This window comes from Phyllobates terribilis, unplaced genomic scaffold (genome assembly GCF_046119375.1).
Source record: "Phyllobates terribilis strain yellow unplaced genomic scaffold, ASM4611937v1 Scaffold_5__5_contigs__length_657084704, whole genome shotgun sequence".
NCBI lineage: Eukaryota > Metazoa > Chordata > Amphibia > Anura > Dendrobatidae > Phyllobates > Phyllobates terribilis.
The window spans coordinates 458,487,286-458,506,176 of record NW_027362765.1 but is presented as its reverse complement, the minus strand read 5'-3'; the positions used below and the strand labels follow the sequence as shown (position 1 = coordinate 458,506,176).

At 40.4% G+C, this 18,891-nt stretch overlaps 1 protein-coding gene across 7 annotated transcripts in view; it reads right to left on the bottom strand.

Annotated features, from left to right (window-relative positions):
- Nucleotides 1-1,651: 1,651 nt before the first annotated feature.
- FGFR2 (fibroblast growth factor receptor 2) overlaps nt 1,652-18,891 on the bottom strand; it is a 91,224-nt gene continuing 73,984 nt past the window's right edge. For 5 of the 7 annotated variants that reach the window (XM_073685372.1, XM_073685371.1, XM_073685376.1 and 2 more), the window contains 10 exons: nt 18,169-18,374; nt 13,152-13,303; nt 11,379-11,500; nt 8,837-8,947; nt 8,236-8,426; nt 7,544-7,666; nt 6,198-6,268; nt 5,222-5,359; nt 3,436-3,541; nt 1,652-3,208 (listed from right to left, as the gene is read on the bottom strand). In XM_073685372.1, the coding sequence (XP_073541473.1) occupies nt 3,041-3,208; nt 3,436-3,541; nt 5,222-5,359; nt 6,198-6,268; nt 7,544-7,666; nt 8,236-8,426; nt 8,837-8,947; nt 11,379-11,500; nt 13,152-13,303; nt 18,169-18,374 (1,388 nt within the window). In that variant the 3' untranslated portion in view covers nt 1,652-3,040. The remainder of the gene's footprint in view (nt 3,209-3,435; nt 3,542-5,221; nt 5,360-6,197; nt 6,269-7,543; nt 7,667-8,235; nt 8,427-8,836; nt 8,948-11,378; nt 11,501-13,151; nt 13,304-18,168; nt 18,375-18,891) is intronic. The other 2 variants (XM_073685374.1, XM_073685375.1) reach the window with 1 other exon arrangement.

Below are 18,891 nucleotides of genomic sequence, written 5' to 3'. Positions count from 1 at the left end.
ATTTGTGCTGACAGAGTCCCTTTAACAAAATAAACTAGCAGGAAAGGAAGCATCATTTGATGTTTAGTGTGACATGAATCCCACTAAGGGTCGCACACCCTGCTACTACACTAAAATCTTGGAGTGGCGTTTTACACATCCCTGGTCTATGATCCCTTTAAACACAAGAGAAGAGTTAGGTAGGACATGACATCCTTGTAAGGGTCTGTGATTGTGTCACTAGCCCTGTATGGCAACATACTGAAAACCAATGGGTCTCTTGTTTTATATTTTCTTTGCCTCAGTATAAAATTTTCGTTTTCAGGAAGATGGGCAAACAGCAGGCTATGAGCACATAGTACAGATTCATGGAGTCAAATAGAAATAGAAGCAAAAAAATTCAAATTTTCTTCTTTTGTGTCCATTCCTGAGTTTGGCAGAAAAAAAGTTGTATTTTGCCTTGTGGATTTCTACCATCACAGCCAATCGGTGATGCTAAAATGATGAAGCATTCGCACAAGCAGCAGTATAACACCTCTCTGATGTACAGGCAGAGTTGGTATGAACAATATCTAGCTAATATTTATGGTCCTCTTTAGTTTATTCCTTTTACTTATGCTTTGTATTGCTAAGATCACAAAACAGAATTTAGTGGTAGTACTGTTGTCTTGCAGCACTGGGGCTCTGGGCTCAAATCTCACCGATGACGACATCTGCAAGGAATTTGTATGTTCTGCAAGGAGTTTGTGAGGGGTTCCTCTGGGTTCTCTGGTTTCCCCCCGCACTCCAAAGACATACTGATAGGGAAATTAGATTGTGAGCCCTATGGGGACAGAGTGATGAGGTCTGTAAAGTACTGTGGAATATGTGGACACTATAGGCAAGAGGAATAAAATAAAAATAAACATATATGGAGTGTCTCCACATCTGCCTAGGTTTGCTCCCATCCACCCCCCAAAAAAAAATTGGTAAATTTAGCTCCCTATCAAATTTGTTCTACTGTGTATCTGAGATGGGTAATTCGACTGTAAGCCCCATTGTGGACAGACATTGATATAAGTGATGACATGACAATGTTGATGATATAACCAAGGGGAAGCTTAAAAAATAAATTTTCAGACATCTCTGACAAAGGCTTATCTTCCCTGAAAACAAAAGATGGAGCGTTTAGAATTCAACCGCCCAACCCTTCTCTCTGGTGACATCAACTGTCAGGGGAAAGTCAAGAGGCCCCCCCATACACATCAAATAGTTGGCTGGTCCCGCCAGCAGATTAAAATTTATTTCATCTAATGTGTATTGTGGCCTTAAAGGGAATTTGTCAGTAGGATCGTTTCTATGGACATGCAGGTCATAAGAAAAAAAAAACAAGAGATTTTTCTGGAATAAGTCACCGGATCGCAGATATCAAGGTGTCATTTTATTCGGCTTCCGATGACCTACATGAAGATATAGATGTCTTAGGAGAGTTGATCCTACTGACAGACACCCTCTAAGTCTAATTTCCTTTTCGATGACTGTCTTGGTAGGAAGATGAAAACACTGTGGTACAACAAAGATGCAAAAAAAAAAAAATCTTAATTTTTGGGAAAATAAAAATGTAAGGTCTTTCACATTGTAAAACTATGAAACTTGACTAAATCATTACATAAGTTTGTTCTCACGACCAAAACAAGTTTTTACATATGAACTTTATTTCATACATTTCTCAGAGAAGTGAGCTTGACACGAAAAAAATCTGACATCAGTAGCCTCACATGTGGTCCATGGTCCACTAAAGGATTGTACCAGTGGAAAGGTCTTCATTACTTAAGGCTATGTACCCTCTGTACAGGATCAATTAGGTGTGCATTAAAGAAGGGTAAATTCATGATTTAGGGTGAGAGATTAATGTGTTATCACAATCTACATGTCTAGATGTTCCACATTTCAATTCACAAACCATTGGCAGAAACACGGTAATAACTAAATCAGAGTAGCAACTCGTCTCTTTATTTACAAACTAAACATATCCTCGATCTTGTCGCCGTTATTCACAAAGTACATTTAATTTGCATTGAAAAGAAACAAATAGACATTTTTATTTCTTTAAAGATCGATCCATTCCTTTCTAATTTATAGCATAAATATCATATAAAATCTTTTTATTACAATAAGGCCTTTAATTTTTAGATCTCATAATATTCAACATAGTTGGGTTGTTTTTTTTTTTGTTTTTTTTTTAACACCAAGTCAACCACCGGCACAAAGTCCTTAGATCTCTGGAACGGTTTGTGGAATTCTCAGGGCCCATAGGGAAATATAATAAAAGTTGACCCTGTTTTACTTACATTTTTAGAACATCCACTGACCTTTTTTTTTTTTCGCGGGAGGGGAAAGGGCATTTGCAAATTTTGTATATATTTCAATACTTTAAAAAAGAGGAATTCAAAACCCCAGATATCTATTCTGTCCAACCATTCTCTGCTACAAAAGGAGATTGGCACAAAATTGCCACTCCTGTCTAGCACAGGATTTCTTTGCTCTTTATTAGTTTTTTTTTTTTTTTTTAAATCAATACAAAAAAATAATTCATTGTAAATATAATATATATTTATATATTTGTACATATATTGAATATATTTACATTAATATCCAACAGCGATAATGCTGCATATGTGCTCTGGTGAAGGATGGAAGGGGCTAGGGTGCTGGAATATATTTTCTCATATTACAAAATTAACAAGAAAGGCAGGGAAATAAGTGTATCAGCCTTGAGTCCATAGAAATCCATCTGGGAGTAACTGCGTAGCTGGCTCTGCCATGCCTGACGTAGCTTCGAACCAGGCACACTCTTCCTGCTGTCTCTTTGCATTCGTTATCCACTTGGGGTCCATGCTTCTTACCAGCTGTTGCATGCCCATGGAATTTGCAAGAGAAAAACAGTGGATTCTGCCCTGTGTTCTCTTCCCACCACGTGTGTCCACTTTCACAGAAAGGTCCACATGCTTTGGCGTTCTGCAGAATGAGTCAGTGCTATTGGTAGTGCTCTTTAGAGCCGAACTGCAGAACGCAAGGTGCCTCATGTATTTACGCTGCCATTTACATTTTGGAGTTTGGGGAGGCAGGGTTCATGTGGCATGGGGTCAGGAGAAAAAACAGAATCGTCACCGGATGAGGAAGCAGAACACGAGGAGTCAGGGAAACTTGGAGAATATTGCTCCAAAGGGACACTGAGGTCGAGGTATTCCTGTAAAGGGGAATGGAAAATTCCATTAATATGCTTAGAATTTACAAAACGTATTCGATCAAATAGTAGGGTCTTATTAAGACGACCACCCAAAATTATATTACAACGTGTTTTCTTGAAGAAGATGGCCAGTATTCATAGGGTACGGTGGAACAGAAAATCTGTCTGATGTAGCAAGGTCTGGTTAAGATCTTTTCATGAGGTTTCGCCATCTCCTTCCTACTGACCTCGTTGCTGGTTAGCGTGAGTATTCGGTCCAAGTCCTCTACCAGCTGTTTGAAAGTAGGCCTATGGGAAGGAATGGCGTGCCAACAGTCCCTCATCATCATGTACCTGCGGAGAAGAGGGTGCACAATTGTGAGGTCTGGAAGTCAGACAACACACACTCCACATGGATATATTATACATCCTTAGACCAATAAATTATCTGCATGTGCCAAGGATGATAATGTATTAGGATAAGCTAATCATTGAGCCAACGAAAGTTTAGTAAAATGATATACATGGAAGACGGATATAGCAGATGTAACTGTGGCTTTCGGCTTAACAACCATCATTAATCAGGATGATTTACTAGAAGACGGACTGACAGCACGAAAGATAAAAAGAAACTTTTCTAAACCACATGGGGAAATGTTTAAGCGACTTCTTGGCTAGAGTCTTTATCAGACATGAAACGGAGTACAAGAGTAAGGCAGACGCCCATGTGAGACCCTACCTGCAATGGTTGATAGCAATCTACGAGTTAGTGTATTGATCACCAGCCTGTAACTATGACCTCAGCCCACAATTAATCACCATTTCATCCCTATTTAACAACAATCTTGTGCAAAAGGGAGCAGAAGGGCATGGATATTACCTTGTAAACCCCAATGCAAAATTACCAACAGAGCTCCCGATTATCACATGTCTTTAATAGTATTGGTTCTCTTATATAAGCCTCAGGCATCCTTTAGGCACGTCTTGGTTTGACATCCCTGGTGAGACTACAAACCTCGCAGTTACACCCCTGGATACAGGAGTAGACAACACTACCAGTTCAGTTGATTGAAAATCTGTAGGCAGTTAAATGCATGTAGTATCAGATACTACTTGATGAGAACTGCCCCCAAACAATGCATGGCGGGTGCAAATGATAAATGTTCTATACAACCAAGTAAAAAAAATTAAACATTTTCAGAACATAGTCTTAGTCCTTTGTCACTGACTTCTGAAGGACATCGGAACTATGCAAATGCCTTCTGTGCACAGAATGCCTAATGAAGTGTGTGAGAATAACCTTAGATGCCTCAAAGTTGCAGAAATTTAGATAATGGATAAGTTGACTAAGGGCATAACTACCCATGATACTACATGTTACTACTTTACCTAGACCTCAGTCCAGAGCCTCTCACCTAACCAAATCAGACCTCATACTTTGCACTAATGAGGGGCAATACCCCCGAAACACAGTGTCTGCAAATTGAGATTCTGAATTGGCTTTTATCCTAAGTCATATTGTAAGGGTCGATAGTGACTTGTAGGATCGCTGCTTCCAACATGTGGTGCTATAGAGTTCTAGTCCTCTTCCTCTCTGAAGGGGCAATTTGCATAACTACTTTACCTAGTCAGTTACTACCTTTATTAGTCACCATCAAGAACAGCAAATGGGTTTTATTAGTGGAGAAGTGATGGCACCTTGGGTGAAATTTGCCAAAGACATCTGATCTCCAAAGAGGTCACTGACCTCCTGGACACCATTGCTTCCTGGGCAAAAAATAGGATCAAAGAGAAATGGTGCTGCACATTATGAATAATTGATTTCGTAAATGGCATAACTAGATCATCGTAATCAAAGTCAGATCTGTAAAAAAAAAAAAAAAACTGTGCTGTAATGGAAAAAGCTCCAAGTGTCATAATAAGATATATTTTGTTATCGTCTACGTCAGTAATTCTTGACATATGAAGGAGGAACCTAATGATAAATCGCGAGAACAAGAACCGGGGGCATGCTCTTATCACACCACCACTCACAGTTCATTGGTGCAGTTGGCTGGTTTGTCCATCCGATGACCCTCTTTCAGTAGCTTGAAGAGTTCCTCAACAGGAATTCCTGGATATGGAGAACCTCCCAGGGTGAAAATCTCCCACATTAACACACCAAATGACCAGCTATAAATAAAAGGAAAAATTCCTTAATGAAACAGAATAATCATTCCCCATTCACTCCAGTGTCCATAAAGCAGAAGCATTAAACCTCAATGTATTTATTTTGCAGAGCCCATACAAGTTGGCTGTGTATCGAGTGTCAAGCCTTCATACGTCTAGAGTGCCTTTATGATAGAAACCTGTGCTGGAGTTAACTGTCCATGCCGCAGCCTTTCTAGTCTCTGATAATGTAAAACTGATGGTTATCTTCTTTGCCCTTGTATAAACCCCAGAGAACATTTCCAGACGAGTTATTACCATTAAAAGTATACGGACTGTAATTTTAAAGATATTTTCACAATAATAACTACATACATTATTAAAAGGATATCTTAGACCTGATGAGGCTGGTGTACTTACTCTTAAATTCGGTATCAGAATGACTGTATAATCCTTTTTAATTGTTTAGGTATGAAACAAAAAAAATGAGAATTTTAGAGTCCAGATAAAGCTTTTAAAAAAAACCATTGCATAGTCATTTTCACATGATGTTTGAAGTAAGTACACCAGCCTCATCAGATCTAAGACTAATTTAGTAATGTATGCCGTTTTTATTGTGCAATCTGGTGACAGATTTGCTTTAAGCATTACTTCATCAGTCAGGTAAATGCAACATAGCTCAGATCTTGCAATATAAATAATATATTTTGTAATTTTTCACCATTTGTAATACTTGAACAGCCCGAGACTGTGATCTAGCGTGCACCATCACAGTCATACCACTTGGTGCACACAGTCAACAACCAAGGGAGTATAAAAAATACTACGACCAGATGGACAGCAGCTATGTGTCACAACTTACACATCGCTCTGATGAGTGTAAACCCGATCAAAAAGTGCTTCAGGTGCCATCCATTTTACAGGAAGTCGGCCCTGGATGGAGAAAAGAAATACAACAATTTACTATAAAAGATGATGAAAAACATAATAATCATTGCAGTCACTGGTTCAAAGTTTGTGTTCACAGCAGTCACATCATGTGTCCAGTGATTTGTGACATCAAGAATAGCTTAGTGTGCAACGCTATAGCACCTGGAACCCAAAGAAAATGTAAAAGACCTGATTTTTATTCTTAATCCAATTATTATTATTATTATTATGCTAATTTATATAACATCATTAATTTCACATGACTTTGCAAATACTCTCATCGCTGTCCCCATTTGGGACACACAATCTAAAATTCCCTATCAGTATGTCTTTGGAGAGTGGGAAGAAATTGGAGAACCCGGAGGAAACCCACACAAACACGGGGAGAACATACAAACTCCTTGCAGATGTTGTTCTTGGTGGGATTTGAACCCAGGACCCCAGCGCTGCAAAGCAACAGTGCTAACCCCTGAGCCACCATGCTGGCCACATGTAATCCTTCATACCTCGCATGAAGGTAGAGTGAACAGAACCTTAAATTTCGACCTCAAATGGGTTCTCTGGGACCGATCCTCAGAGCAGGCCATTAAAAAGGTTTGTCCAGTGCGACTCGCTTCTTACGTGGAGTCTATTGATTTCAACAGGCCAGGCCATGTGAACGATACCTGCCAAGTGTGCTCACGTCCCCGGAGGTACTGTATGTGACATCGGCACCCATGTGGAACCGGACACAGGGGCGAACATATCATTGGTGCAACCTGTGATGCAGCACAGGGGCCCTAGAGGTAAGGGGGGGGGCAATTTTTACCTCCAAAGCAGGTGGCATTTTGCATTATGATTGGGTTGCAAAGGGCCCATAACTGTTCTTGCAGAGGGCCCCTCTTCTGTGTGTGTCCACCAGTGACCAGACAAATGGTATAATATCAGATCAGTAGGGAGCGCTCAGTAGCATGAGCAGACTAAAGGGGAAAGAACTACATTAACGTCATTGCTTGCCAGGCAGAGATCCATACATTTCGTTGTGAATGTAACTCATATTGACTTGGATAGGACTAAGCTAAAAAGAGCTGCAGTACAGGTACAGACACAACGAAATATAGAGCACGGTGTTTGGGAACAATAAAGGGAACGAGGTGCTCGCCTATCAACTGATGAGTGGGATGACGGCTGTTAGACCCCTACAATCTGATATTCTTAGTCTATGGTAATCAATATTGGAATCCCAGAAACCCTTTTAATTACATTGTGGAAACACTTTTTTCATCCTGCATAACTTACATTTGTTGTTTTCTTATAATAATCTATATTGTTCACATCCCTTGCCAGACCAAAGTCAGCAATCTTCATGACATTGCTCTCAGTAACGAGCACGTTCCTAGCAGCAAGGTCCCGGTGTATACACTATGGAGAAAAGAAGAACACACAGCAGAATTACCATGTGTGTTTCTATATGGCAATGACATCATATCCCCCTACTATTCTACAAATAATTGAATAAGAAAATAAATTGGAACACAACTCTTAAAAAGGTATTGACATATCAGATCTCCATGACATATCCACGTCTCACCCCAACGTGCATGGATGTCTCTCACCATTCACTTCTGTAGAAGTTACAGAGAACTCCAATAAAAGTGGAGAAAGTTGCACATGCGCACCCATTTCTGTATTCACGATGGCTCAGAAAAGAGTATGTAGGTGCTGGTCCAAGACGTGGTATCCTCATGTATCAGTTACTTTCTTTCCCGAGGATGGGAATATCCTTTTAATATACAATTTAATTTGCAGCTAGTGCTGAAACACCATTCATTTATGTCTAAGCGCAGAGATATACAGTTTGCCTAACAGAACAGACGACAATTATACATTATTAAAAGTAATAACTGTACTCTGCCAGTAGTCTCCTAATACAAAACTGAGGAGCCGTGAAAAGAGAGTACGCCCAGTGCAGTCATCTCCCTTTATTATACCTTCTGTGATGCCAGGTATTCCATGCCCCTGGCCAGCTGATAAGTGCATGATACCAAGTCTTTGAAAGTCATCTGCTCTCCAGGTACCCTATTAATGTCATACGAGTATTCCATCTCAACCGGTCGCCGTGCCCGGAGGTACTCTCGCAGGTTCCCCTTAGCAGCATATTCTACAATTACATACAGGGTACCTGCAAAGACATGGCATTGTTGAGTCAGTAGGATGCATACACACTATATACATATACACACACGAGTACCATTTATGCTGAGTGCAAGGTGTCTAATAACTGCGGAGTTCACTAACAAGTACCTACTATGTACTTAAAACAGGCAGACAGGCGCTATCCTCACTAATGAACATGTATACTAATAATAGGACCAGGGAAAAACTGGAAGGCTGCAGCAGTCACCATTCTATTGAGAAAGCTACATGTAGTGTTTACGGCCGGTGGCCATTATAATTGAACTCCTCTTATGTCCTGCAGGGCGTTCTTTCTCTTTCACCCATTAGTGACCTGGGCCAAACGAATGACCTGCAACAAATCCTTTCATTACTAGTGACAAAATTAAGGCGCTTTTGTTCTTAAAAGCCACTTACCTCCCTGGGTGCAGGCACCCAGCAAGTTAATGATGTTCTTATGCTTTCCAATCATTTTCATCATCTCCATCTCAGAGACAAGGTCCGCCAGGTCTTTCTCAGTAGCATCATCTGGATGGGTTACAATAGACATGCAGGTCTTATTACAATACATAGTCAACGATGATATCTAACGATCAGACTGACTATTATACAACACTCCTCCTTGGTCAGACCGCATCTGGAAAACTGTGTCCAGTTCTGGGCCCAATTTTTTATGAAAGACATTTAAAAACTGGAGCAAGTTCAGAGAAGAGCTAACAGGATGGTGAGTGGACTGCAAACTATGTTCTACAAGGAACGGTTAAAGGACCTGGGAATGTTTAGCTTGCAAAAAAGAAGGCTGAGAGGAGACTTAATAGCTGTCTACAAATATTTCAAGGGCTGTCACAGTGTAGAGGGATCATCCTTATTCTCATATGCATATGGAAACACCAGAAGCAATGGGATGAAACTGAAGGGGAGAAGATACAGGTTAGATGAGTGGAACAGGCTGCCACGAGAGGTGGCGAGTTCCCCTTCAATGGAAGTCTTCAAACAGAGGCTGGACAGACATCTGTCTGAGATGATTTAGTGAATCCTGCTTTGAGCAGGGGGTTGGACCAGATGACCCAGGAGGTCCCTTCCAACTCTAACATTCTATTAATATTTCTGCGCTCCTCAACATTGAAATTGCAACAGCAAGAAGGAAAGGTCGTTGAATTGTGGAAATCATGGGATAAATAGACAAGTTACTGATATGCAAATTATGGAAAAGTGGAAAGTAAATTTTCAAAACATCTCGATTTATTCAATAAATCAGCCATTTCTTCAAAGTGTCCAAGGAGCCGTTTTTCAACACAACACCACCAGGCTATATGTTACGGGTGCTACTGTGAGCAGCCTGGTGGCCTAAACGTGCTACCATGGCCTGCAGCGTCTCTAGACTTGCTTCCCATCAAGGAGGTCATTGGGCGGCAATTGCAAAGAGAGCTGCCAGATGCGGATCTTGATGATTTGCCCAAGTGCATTCAGAGCAGCAGAAAATTCCCCAGACAAACATTAATAGCCTCATTGATAGTAGCCAAGGTGATTGATGCTCATACTCTATACTGAATAAATTGAGAGGTTTTGAAAATTTTCTCTGTGTTGTAGGAAGTGGCATTTCAAGATTAGGTTTGCAAGTACAACTATTTAGCCACATTTTTTTTTCTTATTTCTTTTTTTCTATACTTAAACAAGATTTTTTTCAGATTACCTTTATCTGAGCTTTATTACAGATGATAGCCTGCAGGACTATTTTTTGCTATAAAAAAATACAAGAACCACAAAGGAAACTGAACGGATCCCATTATAGTTTGATACCTGCATCAGAATTTTTTGGAATCTATTTGAAAATTGATACATTATCCCAGTCATGGCTTCAATAAAAAAAAAAAAAGATGCCTTGATGGTTGTGTGAACAGAGCCTTTGGACAAGTCGGTGAAATACTTAGGATCATATATGGAAATGCCTGTTTTATTCAGGAACAAGTAAAGTTGGATATACACTTTGGACAGCCGTTGGCCAAATGCTCGTTCATGCATGTTCGCCGAGTGGCCTTGTGTTCTTAATAGGGCGAAAGGAGTGAGTCGCGGACAGACATCACTGCTATATTTCTTTGGGAATAATAGTTATATGACAGTTGGTGTTCATAAAATTCTATGGAGAACCATAACTGGCATTTCAGGAGAACTTGCAGCAGAATGTCTGTATCTGCTGCTAGTTCCTCCTTCCGCCTCCATAGAATTTTAAAAGCACCAACTGTCATACCCAATCTCAGTAATGACACAATCGGTCGTCACTGAATATAGATTTTACCCCTGAATTGAGTGTGAAAAATCAATTCAGGTGGTGAAAGAAGCAGATTTCTCCAATAAGATATATTACAAAGTAGCTTATTTTTATGTGTACTATTGATTTATGAAAAAAAAACGAAAATCAATGTTGTTCTTTAAAACTCAGTTATGAGAAATATACATGAAATAGTGTAAGAACATATGGCGGCTACTAATGACTTTCACCTTGCGTCATGTATTTCTAGCATTTTCATGATGGTGAAAATTTTTTTTGTTGTTTTTTTTTTCTTTTACACATAAAACACCCAATGTTCAAAATGTCATTCAGCACATTATTATAAAATATTGATATTTCTCACCACGAGCAGCTTTTATTCAAGTGTAAGATTCAGGAGGGTCATTTTTTTATGATGGATAAGAATCCATGTAACAAAGTAGAAAAAAAGCTTTGATGAGAGGGCAGGGCAAAGAAAAACAAAATAAAACATTTTCAGACAGGATTTAATGGGAAAAAAAAGCATTCACAGGATCCAGGCAGGGAGGCGGTAAATTACACGTCTTTCCATAGCTGCCGTCTTTAAATCACAGAGAGGGGCAGCAGTGCTGCTGATTTATCTATAGGGTCAGGAATGTGACCTGGTATCCCCCACTGAGAGGGGAAAAGCATCAATCCCCACCCTTTTACCTTTCAGCATCTTCACAGCAACAGTCACAGATTCCTTGGGCCGATCTTTGTCAATCCCAAGAGCCTCAGCCATGACCACTTGTCCAAAACAGCCCTCGCCAAGGGGTTTACCCAGCGTCAGTCTATAGATTTAAGAAAAAAAATCCTTAACCTATAAGTCATACATTTTACCAATACAATCATAAAAATAATAGATTATAAAAAAAATTCTGTAAAATGGGAGAAATAATATTTATATCAACCAACAATAATTAATAGTAGATATTCTATCCATATACAGAAAAATGTCACCCAGCGCATTTTAAGGAAACCAAATCTGCTGGATTTGAAAGTACATCAAAACATTATTGGGGTTGGCCACTTCCGGGAAGACTTTACTTTTTTTTTTTATTAACTTAAATGCATGTAATTGAAGTTAAAAATCATTTTTGCATTTTGGTTTCATTACAAATTTTGCACAATTTAGATTTTACAGGTTTTTTATTTCCCTGCACATTCAATTTTGATGTGGTCTGTGGTCATAAATCAGCTGAGAGGAGCTTAGAAATAACAAGTACAACAAAAAAAAAAAAAAAAGTGTTACAAACTCCCTGTTATAGCGGGCTTACTGACGGATTCTCAGTTAACTCATTCTGCAGCCAGTGTAACAAAAAGGTATAGAAAAGCAAATGGTGCAATTTTTTTTTTATTGAAACCCAATTTCAAAAATTATTATTAGATCCATATAAGTAAAAAATTAAAAATAGTCCAGAAAGATGGATAACCCCTTTAAGTTTACTTAATCATTTTACATTTTGTGTAGTGTTTTCTTAAAAAGCAAAATTACCATCAAATTGACCTATTTAAAACAATATATAAAAAAATAATTAAGATTTAATACAAAGCATAAAAAAACTAGAAAATATAAAAAAAAACAAGGCTTTAAAAAAAAAAAAAACACCCACTACATTTATAAAACAAATACGTGACATGCAGAAGTAGTGCTGTTGCTTTAAAAGCATTCAACAACTATTAGAAGTAACACAAGCACAGGAGACAGGAAGTGTTGTGCTCCAGGAGCATCCAGCAACTAGAGGGGTTAACACAGTCAGAGGAGAAGGGGAGTGTTTTAGCAGAGCCCAGGGGGATTGTGGGGAAGTTGTTTACTGTCTGGCCAGAGCCAAAGAGAAAGGTGGCTTATGATCTGTATCTCACAGAAGGCAAGGGAACAGAATTCAAGTCAGGAGGGAAGCTAAACACAGGTCAGATAGACTCCCTGAACTAACAGTGCAGAGTATTATCGGTCAGGAAGATAAGGACTGTAAGGAAGCCTGTCATAGCGATCATCTCCCTCATCACAGCCTTCCCCCCTCCATCTCCATGCAGGATAAAGAATGCTGTGTACTATTGAGTCCTTGTGAAGGAAAAGCCTGTGGTTGTGTATGCATTAAAACTGTGCTGTACTGTGCTACCGGATAATAGACTGTGTACTGATGTGCAGCAAAAGAGACTTGTACTGTTATTACTGGAGCCTGTTGCTCAAAGAGACATTTGCATTGCACTGGCCGTGCCTCATTAAATGTTACTGTTCTACCGTTTATGAAGACTCTTGTCAGATGTGTCTGGTCAGCAACTGAATCTAATGTGTGCCTGAGAGAAGCTGCAGACTATGGTCACCCAGAGTAACAGTTCCCCCAGGATTCCAAAGAATTAATGTAACCGGGCTCGCCCCTATCTGAACTTAGGCGGCGTGCGTGTAACAAATACTATTAGTATACTAGTAGAAATACATACTTTTCTCTTGGAAATTCCCACTTTGGATCATGGGGAAGCTCGTACTCGGACACGTTTGGTAGAAGCACTGTGTCGGCGCTGGATAGGAGCCGCGTAGTGATCCTCACCAGAGGAGTTGTAGAATTCATAGAAGAGCTGGAATCTGCTGACACCTGAAAGTGGAAAGAAGTCTGTGATATACGTCTTATGACAGCAGAACAAAGAGTCATCTCAAGGCAGCCGTCCATGTGCAAAATCAGCTCTAGTACCAGCAGATGTGGATCCATCACTCCAGAAAAGATTGATTCTTCGTAAAAGTTATGGTTCCCTCCATATTGCAAAATGGTTAAAATTAATCAATAAATGCCCCCCACCAGATCCCAATCCTTCCCTGCATGCTCTTGATTCACTGCTGTGTATAGTAGATTTTTACCCCAGAGATCGGACCCCGGCGTTCATACTGCTATGGCATATTCTGCCTAAATGTTACAATGTTTAGGAGGTGGTAATATTAAACAACGGTTAGCCCAAAGGGAGGCAAGATGGATGGTCACTCTGGACACGGTTAGCCCACGTGGACTAAATGAGGCTCTTAGCTTCGCCGCATTTTTATGATCTAGCATGGTTCCTTTTGGCACTGCTCTCCTGTTATCTCTGTAATTATATCCCATGCAATGTATTTTAACTTACTTTTTAGTTTTATACTGGTGCTAACTTTTAGGCTGAGTTCACACGATGCGTATTTCATGCGTTTCCGCGGCGTTTTTGCAGTTGCGTAAACGCCGCGGAAACGCATGAAAAACGCATGGTAGAAGGGAAGCAATGTTCCCCAATGGAAATCCGCATGTGCTGTGCCCATGATGCGGATTTTTCCGCAGCGTTAACGCTGCGGTCAAAAATCCGCAGCATGTCAATTAATTTTGCGGAAACGCGGCGATTTCGCCGCCATTGACTTGCATTAGAACGCGCCAATTCCGCAAGACAGCATTTGTACTTGCGTTATTGGCGCGTTCTAATATGCGGATGGTACCCGGGTGTGGAGGAGAGGAGAGTCTCATCTACACCCAGGTACCATTAAAAAAGCTGTAAAAAAAGAATAAAATAAAAAATAAATGTATTCTTACCTTCTGTCGGCCCGCGCAGCGCTCCCGCTTGGTTCCCGGCACTTGCAGTGAGTTGTAGGACCTGCGGTGACGTCAGAGTCATGTGACGGGTCACGTGACGCTGACGTCGGCAGGTCTTTCAATTCAAAGTTGCCGGCAGCCGGGAACTTTGTAAAGCAGGACAGCGAGGGCCATCGGAGGTAAGTATATACACTCTCTCGGGTCACACTATATAAATCCATGCTGTTTGCATGGATTTATATAGTGTGACCTAGTTGTCAAGCACTTTCCAGGTGATGCTAAAATCGCCTGGAAAGCGCTTGTCAATCTGCATGCGGAAACGCATGTCAATCTGCATGTGGATCCGCATGTATTCTGCAGGAAAAACGCATGCACAATCTGCATGCGTTTTTTCTGCCAGGGAGATGCAGAAATGATGCAGAAATTTTCTGCTTCATTTCTGCATCGTGTGCACATACCCTTATACTTTTACTCTTGTTGTAGTGATGGCGCGTTGTACACTTTTGTACAGAGTGTTTCTGTGATCAGGTCCGTGTTTACTCTATCATCGCCAGCCATTGGGAGGAACATCCATTATCTGCAACGTCATGTTACTTATGGCCTTGTGCCATTCGAGAATACAATATGAACTTTTCATTTTGTGAAATACTGTATATGTACTGCTGTATGCTGGTTGTTCTGGCCACTGTTTGTGTACACACTATGACTATTGACTTGTCTTCTGGCCAATATTTGCGTACACACCACAACTACTGGCTTGCCTAAATACCCACATCATACAGTTCGTTGTCTATATGCTGGCTGACGCTGTGCGCATGCGTACCGTTGGTTTCCCTCGGAGCGCGCGCTCCGCTGTCTGTAGCCTCCTGCTCCGTGCGCTTCACGCACGCGCGGTGGGCGTGACAGCTTGGACGAGCGCGCGACAGGATACCCACGGTGCCACTACGCGGAAGTCTGACACTACTAGCTGGTCACGTGACGCGTCACATGACCACGGAAATGATGTACTTAAGGTCCTCACATGCACCACCGCTCCAGCTTCTTGAGAAAGCCACTTTCATTCAGGCAAAATGCACATTGAGGCGCTCCTTTCCATGGGTCCATTGCACTCAGCACTTTAGTCCTGTGTTTCACCTCCTCTGGTAAGCTTCCTGTCTTTCATTTATATATACTGGGTCTGTGGATCTCTATATGTCACTATGGACTGTTTTTGACTCTGGCTATTATGCATGATTCAATGTTCCCTGTCCACTCTCCTTTAATATGATGGGTGCCTTGCCTTAGGAGTCCCCAGCCCGCAAACTATTCATTTGATGTGGGTGCATGGTGAATCACAGGCTATTTTGTGCTGGTACCATGTGACTCCTTTTGTATCCCTATTTATGCCAATGCTATGACTTGAATATTGATGTTTGAGATTTATGTATTTAATAAAGACTGTTTTTTATTCAGCTACTCCTGATTTTCTCTTGGTTTGGTATGCTGTTGGAGTAGAATTTATGCTGATCTAACTGTTATGGTTTATCAGCTATGTTAGCTTTTGGGCATATATTTAAGGCTGCTGTATATTTACTAATTATTAGAGGAGAATGTCACTTTAAAGCCACATAGTTTTTTTTCGGCTGCACCGTCATTATTGGATCTGTTTTTCCCATCTGTATATAGTAATCAGAAGACTTGTTTGGGTTTTTGAAGTACCATACTATAGTAGTGTCTTGTCATTTAGTCTGCTGGCTGAAGCCAGTGTGTGTTACACGTTGTATTTCTAGCTCATATCACGATTACTTGATACCGCTGTCTTTTTCAAGAGCAAAATACCAATTAAATTATGGAAAATTAGTTCATAAAGCTATCCGAAACCAAAGTAAAGTTTTGCAGTTACATCACTTGGGTTTTACAACCTTCATTATACAATATATGAGAATATAGCAAGCTACATAGAAGGGTGAAAAATGATTCTGCAGGAGTCCAGATGGCACTTCATTACTTTCCATTCTCCCAAAACAATCTCGAAGGCTTTGGCTGTTGGGTAGTTTAGGATTCACAAGACGTAAAAGGTCCATTCTCGGTAGATATCAGGAACTACCATTTATTACTTCAAGAGAAAAGTCATATATCCATCATGACTGGATTACTTGGCATGACCACAATACCAATATACCTGCTATGTTGAGTCAAACCTTGGAAATCTTGCCCAGCTAAACTCATGCTGGAGTAAAAGTCATGTGTAATGTTTAACAAAATAATAAAGAAATAGAAATACAAAAATGTATTAAAGGGGTTGTCCAGCCTTGGGATTCAAGTCTGCAGTCACTGTATGTGACGTCAGACTTGTGAATCCTTACAACACGCAGTGTGTGGGATGTCAGGATTCTCCAATGCCGGTAGCAGGCAGGCATTTAATTGCAAGTATGCAGTTTGCAAACATGCGGTCATGTGCCAACTAGACGTGTCCACTAGTCGGAATGTGGCCAGAAATATGCAAATCACATATTTGTGATAACATGACTGCCCACTCCCAGCGAATACTGACAGTACATACTGTGCGAACTGTGAAGATTAACAAATCTGCAGTCACATAGCCTGCACAACCCCTTCAACCCCTGAAGAATAACTGGGAAAAAAAGTAATAAAAAAGCCACATCTTAAATTTGAGCGATAGTCTAGTATCTATCCTACCCTCAATATGATATATCTACAGATTAGTAATATTTACCCTCTTTTCTCAAAATGTATTATTTCTCATCCCTCCTACCCTCAGAAAATTAAAGAAAAAAAAATCACAATGTCAGTATGCACATGTATGTATTTGTCTGGTCGTAAACTGTGGAACGAATGTTCGTTCCAGACTATGGGTTCGAACAAACAAAAAACTTTTGTTACTTGGCTGTGAAGATCTTTACGCTGGCTTAAAAATCATCTTTCTCGACAGCACATTGTCCTGTGTAAACTGGTGTTCAACTGCAGCTAACCTGATACTCTATAGGTACAGAAAGATTGTTTCAATGATCATTCTGGGAGAATAGAATATTCATCAGCTTGTTTAAAGTTTAAATAGGCCAGTAAACGACCGCCATTTGGCTTGCATGTTGGCTGCCATTTCATGGCCTGGATTTGCCCATCTAAAGAAGCCATAATTCTACGTGCAATACAAGGTCTTCTGGCAAGGTATGGAATATCACAATGTCCCTCCAGTTGGTGCTAACTCTTCTATTGCTAATATTCTTAACTAATGCTAATGATTAGGGAATGGGAGGAGCATGGAGGTGTTTCTCTGTTCCCTTTATTGTGGGAAAGCTCTCCAAACCCACCGGCACTCACTGAATGTTTAGTCATCAAGACAGTGTCCAATTGGCTCTACAAAAAAAATATAAGGCAGATTTTATTTTTACCCTATGAATTGTGCATTACTTTCCCTCGAAATCATAGGCAACTGCCTACTTCGCCTCCCCTTTATCCCAGCCTTGAGTGTCACTAAAAATAACTTCATACATATGGTGGACAGACGGTATAAGGTCACGGGATGGTGCAATGTTGATAGTATTTTAGGCCCTAGTCAAATAAAACAAATCTAAAAAAATTGGACAGGCAATATAAATGATGAAACTCCATAACAATACAAGTTACACAAAATGGTAGATAATGCAAAATAGGGAAACCCTGTTCAGAGGAGATCTGAAGATCCCTGTTAGCAATTAGAATACTGAATGGACACCATGCCCATTACATAGCCCAAACCTTGTGAATAATCACTGCAATCACAGTGTTTAGTGTGAACTGTGGAGACTATGGGCAGTACCCCTGTACTAGCACTGATGAGACGCACCTCACAATCAGATGGCTGGTATTGGTGTCACGGCACATGGTGGCTGCTGGTCGGCGCATAAAGTTTTTTGAACTCTTTATCTACTTTCTGTTACCTGGCGGTGTAGAGGAATTCGCTTGCTGAGCTTGTGGACTACAGGTGGCCCAATTAAAGTCTTCTTCTTCTTGGCTCCATTAAGAAAGTGGAATATAAGGCAAATAGCAATAAAACCGGTGATGAAGAAGGTTCCACCAATGTAGATTCCAATTTCCATGTAGTATGGTAAAGAACTGACCTCTTCGGGAGGATCTAGACCTACAAAAGGATTTAGGGTGGAAAAGTGAGCAACATTTCCAAGAATCTCAAATATTCTATATTGTCCATATAAAGACTCACAGACACACCAACATTCAACTCCTACGTCCAATGGGATCTCACAATGTGTGGTGATGAATTAACTGTTAAAACTAATGGAAAAAAAAAATCGTAAGACTAACTCTTCGTTACAAGTTCATTACTACAGCATCTCAATCCTAGCAAATATTTCCTAGTCCGAAGCACCCGGCAGACCACAAACACTACAGGCACAGCATGAGCGCCTGATCTCTGCATCCGGGAACCTACTAGACATTAAGCGATGCTTGATTTGTGAGCACAGTGCAATCACGCATTGCTAGTGCTGGCAAAGATAATGCCCAACAACGGGCACGGCAAGGTGGTGACTCACTACGCTTTGACCTGATTTGACATCAGCCTATGGTTTCGACAGAAAAGCGACTAGACAATGAAGCACTGAAAGACTGAGAAACAATTGTAAGTAATGGGCCTACAT